The 11,037-nt window shown below is 39.1% G+C and overlaps 1 protein-coding gene across 1 annotated transcript; it reads right to left on the minus strand.

Annotated features, from left to right (window-relative positions):
• Nucleotides 1–7,802: 7,802 nt before the first annotated feature.
• PCDHB4 (protocadherin beta 4) lies at nt 7,803–10,181 on the minus strand. The gene has a single exon (XM_006891142.1). The coding sequence runs from the start codon at nt 10,179–10,181 to the stop codon at nt 7,803–7,805; it is 2,379 nt and encodes a 792-aa protein (XP_006891204.1).
• Between the last annotated feature and the right edge of the window lie 856 nt (nt 10,182–11,037).

The following is an 11,037-nucleotide window of genomic DNA, read 5'->3' on the forward strand; positions in this document are numbered from 1 at the left end:
ATTCTTGATAAGAATTTGAAAGAACTTACTGGGGTGAATTAGAGTGGGAAATTTTAAATAATTTAATTTATTGAATAGATAAAACTAATCATATTTTCTATTTTTGTTTCTGCTTTGGCAAGATGTATCTTTGTTGTTGTTATTAAGTGCCATTGACCTGCAATTCATAGGGACCCTATGTACGGAAGCTCTGAAGCCTGCCCTGTCCTGAGCCATCTCACTGACTCCGTCACATCTACCCCCATTGTCCCAATTACTGTATCAATCCGTCTCACCGACGGTCTTCCTCTCCAGAATCATCCCTTCTGAGCATGATGTCTCTCCAAGGACAGGTTCCTCCTGACCACATTCCCAAATATCTTTAGATGTTTTAATTTGTTTATAAATTGTCAAATTTATTGGCATAAAGTTTGTCATAATGTTCTCCTTTTATCTTTTTAATTTCTGTAGCAGTGGTAGTGATGCTCTGTCTGTAGGACTGGTAGTGATGCTCCCTTTTTTATTCACAATATTGATAGTTGATATTTTCTTTTTTTCTTATTAGACCTACTAGGAATTTTAAATTGTATCAATCTGAACAAATAATAAATTTTTAGCTTTATTTGTTTTGTTTTATATTTTCATGATTTTGGTAGATATATTATTTTAACCCTTTGCATTTGATTTGCTGTTGTTTTCCTACCATCTTAAACCATAGAAAAGGGGTTTATTTAAGTATAAGCCCTCTTCCTCTCAAAAAAACTTTGTCAACTCCTACTACTCAGAGAGATTCTATGGACCCTCTAGTAGAACTGCCCTATCAGGCTTCTAAGACAGATGAATCAGACTGTCACATCATTCTCCAAAGGAGTGGATTGTGGTTCAAATGGGGGGCCTTGCTGTTAGTAATTAACCACTGAGATTGAGAAGAATCCGAACCAAATGCTGGGCCTTCAGTTAGATTTCCAAAGCAGTAAATTTTAACAGCAGGAGACTGCAAGTGAACCGCCATAGGTATAGGTTAGCAGTTCAACACAACCTAATAAGTCACTATGCCAATTTTACTTTGAAACATGTATATGTATAGAGAAAGAGGGAGAGTTAGTTTAGAATTCCAATCAAATATTCAATTGTTGTTCTCAGATGCCATTGAATTAGTACAACTCATGGAGGCCCTGCATAAAGAACAGATCAGAACCTGACCCATGCCTGTGCTCAGGACCATTGTTGAAGTCACTGTATCAGTCCATCTTGTTGAGAATCTTCCTCTCTTTCTCTGTCCCTCTACTTTCCCAGATAAGTATATGATGACCTTTTCTAAAAACTGGTATCTCCTAGTAACATGCCAAAAGTATGTGAGATGAAGTTTCACCATCCTTGCCTCTAAGGAGCATTGTGGTTGCACTTGGTTCAAGACAGATTTATTTGTTTTTTTGTTAGTTCAAGGTTTATTTAATACTCCCTTGCCAACACCACAATTCTGAGGCATCAGTTCTTTGGTCTTCCTTATTCATTGTTCAGCTTTGAGATACATAGGAAGCAATTGAAAATACCATGATTTGGGCCAGGTATTTAAATGGCCATCCTTGCCCTTTGACACTTTAAAGAGGTTCTTGATAGCAGATTTTTTTTTCCTCTCAATGCAATAGTCTTTTGATTTATTGACTGTTGGGTCAAGAAATTTTATATATTTTATACATACTTTAAATCCTTTAATAAATTGCTACTACTGCCCTCTATCATGAATGTTGTTGTTGTTGATGATTGCTGTCGAGTCGCGCACAACTCATAGTGACCCTATGAACAAAAGACCTGAAGCCTTTCTATGACTATCATCAATTCTCAAAGTTCAGAGAGTTTCCAGAGGCATGATGTTTAGGAAGTGGATGCCAATACTCAAACATTATTAGTTTATGCTTATCCTTGATATTGCTATTTATTCCTTCTTGAAATTCTAGAATTACTTTAAAACTGTTTTCCTTTTGCCTGATAAACTCAATTTAGTATTTCGTTCAGTGAAGATGTGTCTGGGATTAATCCTTTCAGATCTTGTCTTAAAATTTCATTTGTTTAAGGCCATAGAATGCTATTTTGGTAATTACTTTATTTCAGTATTTTGAAAAGAATAGACCTTTGTCGTCTGACTTAATGCTTTATGTTATGAAGTTAGCTCTTCCTCTTATTAATGTTGCTTTAAATATAATTTGTTATTTTTATGTAGTTCTTTTTAAGACTTTCTTGTTAACTTTGGCTTTCTGCTGAGTTCTTATGATGTGACATTTAAAAAAAATCTGATTTGGTTTAACTGAATGCCTTGAGGAGTTAAAGATTAATCATAAATTTTGTCAAATTCTGTGTAGTCAACTACTCAAAAGTTGCTTATTCTTATTGATTTCACCACATTTTAAAGTTTAGGATTCCAATTGCAATTTTGTTGCATGTTATACTAATGTTATTTTCTATTTTTTCATTACATCCTCTTTCTGCACATTTTACATTGTCCAGAGCAGTTGGTGAATCTGAATTACCAAAGAGGCTCAGCTCTTAACAGCACAAATCAACCACTAGAGCACCCTTGTGCATGCCTAGTAATCTTTTTCTTGAATAACAAATACTTTTGTAAAAATGTCCAGGATTCAGATGATGTTGTCATCCACCAGAAAGAATAAACTTTTTTCATTTTCTGTTAGTTTGATGTTGTTGTTCTGTGCTGTCAGGTATGACTCATAGCAACCCTATGAACAACAGATCTGAATTCCGTCCTATCCTGTGCCATCCTCTGCATTTCTGACACACTTAAGCCTATTGCTGCAGTCTCACTAAAGGCCTTCCTCTTTTGCTTTGATCCTCTAACTTTCCAAGGACTACCCTCTCCTAACGACATGTCCAAAATATGTGAGATGAAGTCTCACCATCCTTGCCTCCAAGAAGCACTCTGGCTGCACTTTTTCCAATATGTTATCTGTTTGGGGTTTTTTTTGGCAGTCCATGAGATAGTACTCTTCTCCAACACTAAGTCAAAGGCGTCAACTCTTCTGACATCCCTATTCATTGTCAAGCTCTCAAATGCATAGCAAGTAATTGAAAATACCATGGTCTGAATCAGGCACAGCTTAGTCCTCAAATTAACATCATTGTGCCCCAGTAATTTGGAGAGATCCCTGACAGCGTATTCACCCAATGCAATAAGTCTCCAGATCTCCTGGATGTTGATATCAAGGGTGTTGATTGTGAATCCAAGATAAAATAGTTGATCATTTCAGCCTTTCTCCATCTATCATGATATTGACTATGATGAGGATTTTTTCTTTTGATGTTGAGATGCAACCCATATTGAAGACTGTGGTCTTTGATCTTCTGAAGTTTCAAGTCCTCCTCACTTTCAGTAAGCAAGGTTGTGTCATCTGAATGGTGCAGGTTGTTGATGAGTCTTCCTCCAATCCTGAAGCCATGTTCTTCTTCATACAGAGCAGCTTTTTGAGTGATATGCTTGGTGTAAAAATTAAACAGACATGGGGAAAAGTTACAACCCTGAGGTACATTTTTCCTGATTTTTAAACCATTCAATGTTCTCTTGCTCTTTTCAGACAACAACTCTTGATGTAGGTATAGGTTTTGCATAAGCACAATTAAGTGTTCTATGATTCCCATTCTTCTCAATGTCAGCCATAATATCTTATGACCCACAGAATCAAACGCTTTTGCATAATCAATAAGACACACATAGATATTCTTCTGGTATTCTCTGCTTTCAGCCAAAACCCATTTCACATCAACAATAATATCCCTGGTGCCATAGCCTCTTCTAAATACAGCTTGAACTTCTGGCAGTTCTCTCTCAATGTATTGTTCTAGCCATTTTGGATGATCTTCAGCAATATTTTGCTTGCATGTGATATTAATGATATTGTTCATTAATTTTCACATTTTGATGGATCATCTTTCTTGGGAAGGGGAACAAGACCATACCTTTTGACTAACATTCTTACCTCATTGTTTCCAACTTTTGTAATTCCAGTCACCAATAATTACTCATGCATCTTGATTGCATGTTTAGTCAATTTTGGACTGCACAGTGTGTAGAAATCTACAATTTCCTCTTCTTTAGTCATAGATGCATATATTTTACTAATAGTCATATTAACAGCTTAACAAATTTAATTCTATAAGAGTAGTTGTTGTTATGTGTCATTGTGTTGACTATGATTCATAGTGTGTCAACAAGCTTGATACAAAGTGTATAATAAAAGTATTCTTCATCTAGATAGACACTCTTCTCAGTCAAGGATCTTTGCAAGCCTAATAACCCCCTAGTACTCTAGAATTTTCAAATGAGAACTTGGTATATTCTCTGCAACTGATTCTTCCAGCAAAATTTAAACTTAATTATTATACAACAAGAATATTAAAACTTCACTCTGCTTTTCATGAATTTCTCATCTAGGGTTTTAGTTTCATTCTCTCTATTTTTCCAGTGTCTTGAAGGGGGAAAGCAGCCATGAGCTTGACTCCTCCAATCTTCCAATGGCTTTTAGTGTTAGTCTATGATCAGATTAATCAATTTTCTCAGGGTGAAACTATCTGTGGGAGTCTGTTTACATCTTCGAGGATTTCCATTTCAAGAATCTTAGCCTCCTCAGTTTTAATTGTATCATTTGCTTTCTGATGCTTCAAATAGATAATTTCTGAATTTTAACCAGCATTTATAGTTCTTTTCTGCTGCTACATAATCCTCTTAACCTGAAAACAGAGCACAATATTTTTTCATTTCAGGTGATTTAAATATCTATTTGATAACTTTTGGTTGAGAAAGCTTTAAAGATTGTTGGGAACTCTGGTAGCCTGGAGGTAAGAAGTAGTACCAAAGATACTAGATTGAATCCACCAGCAGGATTTAATCTCTGCAAAAGAATGAGAAATCTCCCTTGTGAATTATAAATTTCACTGGAAGGTCAGCTATGGTTAGGTTCTGACTCAAAGGCACACAACAATAACAACACACAGCATATATAAAGCTACTCAATGTTGCACCTAAAACTAATAGCAAGGGAATTGTAAAATATACAACTATATATAATGGTCTTCAACAAAAACAACAGAACTGGCCTAATTTTCATAAGCTATACGTTTTTGTTATTTGGATCATTTATACTACCAAATATTTACAATTTAATTTTAAAATGTTAATTGTTTTTCTACACCAAGTGTGGTGCTGACTATTCACTGGTAAGACTTCATCTGTGGCTTTATAAGGTGAGTTGTCTTTGTTTTCTTGGAAAATCTCATTTGAGTGATTATACAAATTGGACTTTCCTAGTATAAACAAAGATATTTTTATTTGCATGATACTTAAATACATTGTTGAAAACTTTAATAAGATTTCTTACTTGTCAACAAACAAAGGCTATTTTATTTAAATATTGTTGTTTTCATGTGATGACTCTGCTTCATAGCATCCTATGCACAATAGCTCTGAACCCTGTCCTTATTCTGACCCAGTCTCACTGTCTCCGACACATTACCCCAGTTACTATAACAATCCATCTCCTTCAGAATCTTCCTCTCTTGTGCTGTCCTTCTATCCATACAAGCATGATGTTCTTCTCCAAGGACTAGTCCCTCCTGGTGACATGCCCAGAGTATGTGAGACAGAACTTCAAAATTTTTGCCTCCAAGGAGAAACTTGGTGTCACCCTCTTCAGGGTAGACTCGTTTGTTCTCTTGGTAGTCCATGACATGTTCAGTACACTTCTCCAGCACCATAACTCAAAGGCATTGATTATTCTTCTGTCATCCTTACTCATTGTCCAACTCTCTGGTGCATAGCAAGCAATCAAAAAGACCATGGCCTGAATCAGGTGTATCTTAGTCTCCACACTGACATTGTTGCTTTTTGGCACTTTGGAGAGGTCCCTGACTGCAGGTTTTCCTAATGCAATTTGTCTTTTGATTTCCTGACTGCTGGTGCCAAGAGTGTTGATTGTGGAGCCAACAAGCTGAAATTGTTAACAATCCCAATCTCTCCTTCATCTACCATAAATGGAGAAGCCATCAAAGTTGATCATATTAATGTTTAATTCTCATTTAAGTTTTTCAACTAGATGGAAGTAAAAAGCTTTGTTTTCAAATCTCTTAAAAAGTTAGTGATTCTCCTTTTAAAAAATAATGTCCTTAAGAAAAGAGAATTCAAGGAAAATGACAATTACTTAAAATAGAATTATGTATGATGTTTAAAAAAAGATGCATATTGTTAAGATTATAAGGTAAATTCTTAATTACCCACACTGTGCCAAGAGTTCAAACAAAAAGGTTTTATAACTAGTTATATAAGTTTAGCTGCTGGAAAGTACAGTCTACTTGGCTTTTGAATACATAAAACTAATATAATGAATTTCATTGCTATTCTTATTTATTTAAGGATGTAACTTCAGCATATTTGGGAAAAGTGATTTTACACAAATAGTTGAGAGCTACATTAATGGATAAAAACTCAGACATCAGGAAGAAGCCATTGTTTTGTTGATAAAGACTGTCTGTGTCTGCAAATAACACAAAGTTAAAATATGAGATAATTTAATAATCACTCTTGAACAGTCTAGAACACCGAAGACTCAGAAAAAAGTTCCTTGAATATTATAAAAAATGCAGAAAAGCTGCAGAAAAATCTAAGAGAAATGTAAACATCACCTGAATGTCTGATTATTGAGCAAGGACATCTGTGACACCATGGAGAGTCTTGAATTCTTTGGAAATATTTACTGTTTATTTAAGGTTATAAGATAATTTTTTAAAATGTTATAGCAAGCTGTGGACTAAATTCTATTTCCTAAAAAGAATATAAAATTGTATAATCTTTTCTCTTTGATTGTTATTTAGAAACTTTTTTTTCCCCATGTACTGTCAAATTGGATCTGACTGGTACAGGAGGAGATTGTCCCTCCTTCTCCAGCAGAGCATCTGGTGAATTCGAACCACGCACTTGTGGAATTGTAGTTCAGCTTCTTGTAGAAATAATAATTTTTACAAATTTTGTATTAGTAAGTAGTTAGCACTTACAATGAGCTAAGAAGGTAAAACTAAACTAAAACAAAACAATGTCATTGCGTGGAGTTGGAATGGACTCACAGCTAACCCTCCAGCTGGTTTTCAGAGGCTGTCGGAAAGAGTGCTTCTCTTGCTCCAGTGGAGGATCTGGGGGATTCAAACCATGTGCCTTTGGGTAACTTTACCCAAAATAAATCAAGTAGGTACCAACCAAATAAATATGCTAATATCTGCCATATAATGCTCACAATTTCAGTGTATTAATGTTTAGTAAAGTTCATGTCTTTATAAAATTTGGAAAAAACAAAGATGCTAGGTTACATGCTTATGGGTATTCAAGAGATTTAGCCATGCATTAGTAAACAAGAAAGGTTTAGGTTATGAAAAGTAAACACTCTGTCCCACCAAAGATGTTTATACGGTAAAGACAACCATTACAAACATGAAATCCAAGACTATATAAAAGCTATAAAAATTTTCTTGTAATAGTACATTAAGAAAATTATTATATTTTTGCTTTTATTTTACTTAAGTAATATATAATCATGGTAGATAATCACCAAGTGAAGGTCAAATATGCAGAAAATGCACAATATGACTAAGAATATCAAGTACAATTAGTGTCAATTTAAAAAGCAAGAGATGTAGCACTATCAGGGACATGCATAAACTCAGCATAGTGATAGGAATATGTAGACAATTACATAGAGAACAAGATAATTTTTTAAAAGAAAGGGATTTTAATTGGAATTAGAGATTCACTGGACCAAATACAATACTTAACTGAACACAAAACTATTTCTACAGTTTTCTTTCCCTTCTCTCCCAGTATCCGGAACCAAGAGATTGGGAATTATGGGCTTCAGAAATTTGAACTCACCAGTTCTAGAGTCTCCCGTCATACATACTTCATATTGGTAGCTCTGGGACAAGGTTCCAGTGCCACTAACATCCATCAAATGGCCTGGAAAATGGCTCTCAGGCACGGAGTAGCGACCCACAGAAGTGTCCCTGTTCCTCCTGCACAACCTCAGGGTGACGAACAGGAGCACAGAGAAGAGGAAGAGCGAGGAGACCGAGGCCAGCGCGATGACCAAGTAGACGGTGAGGGAGTCAGCGTGAGGCTCCTCAGGGGCCACAGGCAGAGGCAGGTAGGGCTGAGAGAAGCCATCCACCAGGAGCACGTGCAGCGTGACGGTGACAGACAGGGGCGGCTCCCCATTGTCCTTGACCAGCACCAGGAGCCTGTGCTTGGGCGCCTCGCGCTCACTCAGCACTCTGGCCGTGCGCACCTCGCCATTGTGCGCCCACACGCTGAACAGCCCGGGCTCCGTGGCCTTGAGCAGCTGGTAGGACAGCCAGGCGTTCTGGCCAGAGTCGCTGTCCACCGCCACCACCTTGGTGACCAGGTAGCCCGCCTCGGCCGCCCTGGGCACCAGCTCGGTGCAGGGCGCAGAGCCGTTCTGCATGGGGTACAGCACGAAGGGCGCGTTGTCATTGTCGTCCACGACCACCACGCGCACCAGCGCCTCGCTGCTCAGCGCAGGGGAGCCCGCGTCCGTGGCGCCCACGCGGAACTCGAAGGCTCGCAGGGCCTCGTAGTCCAGCGACCTCACCGCGAACAGGTGGCCATTGTCCGCGTTGATGGACACCAGGGAGGCCAGGGCCAGGTGCGGGTCGTGGGGCGGCAGCAGCGAGTAGGTGACCTGGGCGTTGGCTCCTGAGTCTCTGTCTGTGGCGCTGATGGTGCCCATGTGCAGGGCGGGGCTGTTGTTCTCGCGGATGAACAGGGTGTAGGAGGCTTGGGAGAAGGCGGGCGCGTTGTCATTCACATCGGAGACCAGCACGGTTATCTTGTGCTCGGTTTTCAGCCTGGGGGTGCCCAAGTCGGTAACGGTGATGGTGATGTTGTATTCAGATGTTTTCTCTCTATCTAGCGGACTCTCTGTTAACAAGGTATAGAAATTCTTAAAAGTTGGTTTCAGAATGAACGGCAAGTTATCTGGAATAGAACAAATCATCTTTCCGTTGTCTCCAGAGTCTCTATCTCGAATTCGGAAGATAGAGACTACAGTTTCGGGAGCATTCTCTGGGATGGAGCTGGTGAGTGAGGTTACGGTCAGCTCCGGGGCATTGTCGTTCACGTCCACCACCTCTATGATCACAGTGCCTTTCCCAGAAAGACCTCCTCCATCTGTAGCCTCGATTTCCACATGGTAAGACTTGATTTTCTCAAAATCCAGTTTCTTCGTCAGTCGAATTTCGCCCGTGACTTCATTTATCGAGAAAGTTTGCTTAATTTCATCTGATACTTGGGAAAAATCGTAGGAAACCCTTCCATAATTTCCAGCATCTGCATCCCTAGCCAAGACTTGAACTATCGGGAAGTCCAGTGGGCTATTTTCTAGGACCTGCGCCTCATATGGTGAGTGCACAAACTCAGGAGCATTGTCGTTGACATCCAGGATCAGGATTCTGACCACGACTGTCCCAGACCTTGGTGGAGACCCACCGTCCAGCGCCGTGAGGGTCAAGCTGAACTCAGGCTGCTCCTCTCGATCCAGCTCTTTGTCCTGCACCAACTCTGGGTATTTCTTGCCCTCACTATGATTGCGAGTGAGAACGTGAAAATGAGAATTGGGACTGATGGTGTATTTTTGCAGACCATTGCTGCCCACATCCAAATCCTGAGCCACTTTCAATAGAAATACAGACCCCAGCTGACTGTTTTCTGGTATGTTCAAGAGCATTTCCCTATCCGGGAATACTGGAGAATGGTCATTTATGTCCTGGATCGATAACTCTCCTTGGAAGAATTGCATCGGTGTTTCCAGGAACACATGGAAATGCAGCACACACTGTTCAACCGGCCCACAAAGCTCTTCCCGGTCTAGTTTCTCCCTCAGAAGCAAATCTCCCGTCTGACGGTCCAGCTGCAAAAGCTGCTTGTCGTCGTCAGAGACCACTCGGGCCGCCCGGGCCGCCAGCTCCCCGCTTCCCAGGCCCAGGTCCTCGGCCAGATGCGCTATAAGGGAGCCGCCCACTGTTTCCTCCAGCACAGAGTAACGAAAGGGCTCGCAGCGAGCCTGAGACAAGAACACCATCACAACAAAGGCTGCCACTTGCCTGTTTGCTTGAATCCTCTCTGGTGCCTCCATGTTAGAGTCCGGGTGTTTACAGCCAATCCCTTTCAGCAAACACAAAGGCTTGAGTCGTTCAACTGATTTCTTGCTTGAAAGTTTCCTCACAATGTTGTTTTTAATCTTAAATTTCCTTAATATACTGCTGCCCAAACCCGTTGGTAAAGCAATACGGTTTGCAGTTTGTGAGTTTTCTTCGACTCCCTCTGGAGCACAAAGGAATCTGCGAGCTTTGGGAGGGCTCTGAATTCACAATCTTAGCCTGCAGCGCCACCCCGCGTCTTGATTGAGAAGTTCACATTTCCAAGCCCAAGCTCCAGATTTGATTTCCATCCACATCAATTTAGTTTTGGTATATAGAGGTTTTACAAATTTTATTTCATTAAATTTCATAATATATAAGGTTGTTCTATTCGATTTCACGAGTCGTAATCATTGTGATGACAAAGCACAAGTTATATTCCGACACTTATATCAGTGGAAACTTTAACGAATTACTTCTCTTTATATAATTAACTAAGAAAGAACTAAAGTCTTATAGAACATTAATTCAGGCAACAATAACTATATATTTTTAAAATAATTTGAAAACTTTAAAATGATGCAATAGTTTGTTAAAGTGTTCTGTACTACATACCTTGACTGTGTTTTCAGGCCATTATTTTCTTATGTTGATCAGAAAATAGACATATCAGTGTAATAAAAGGAGATCTTACTTTGTTTGCTCTAAGTACTTTCATACTGTAAACCCATATTTAATTTAGAAATAAGGCAAACAGTGCCAGAACAACAGATTCTTATAACTAGAGAGGAAACAAAAGGAGTTTCACAACAAGGAAATGAAAGCTCAGAGAGCGATAGAATATGATCACCC

This window comes from Elephantulus edwardii, unplaced genomic scaffold (genome assembly GCF_000299155.1).
Source record: "Elephantulus edwardii isolate Elephantulus edwardi_28Jun2011 unplaced genomic scaffold, EleEdw1.0 scaffold00095, whole genome shotgun sequence".
In the NCBI taxonomy this organism is placed as follows: domain Eukaryota; kingdom Metazoa; phylum Chordata; class Mammalia; order Macroscelidea; family Macroscelididae; genus Elephantulus; species Elephantulus edwardii.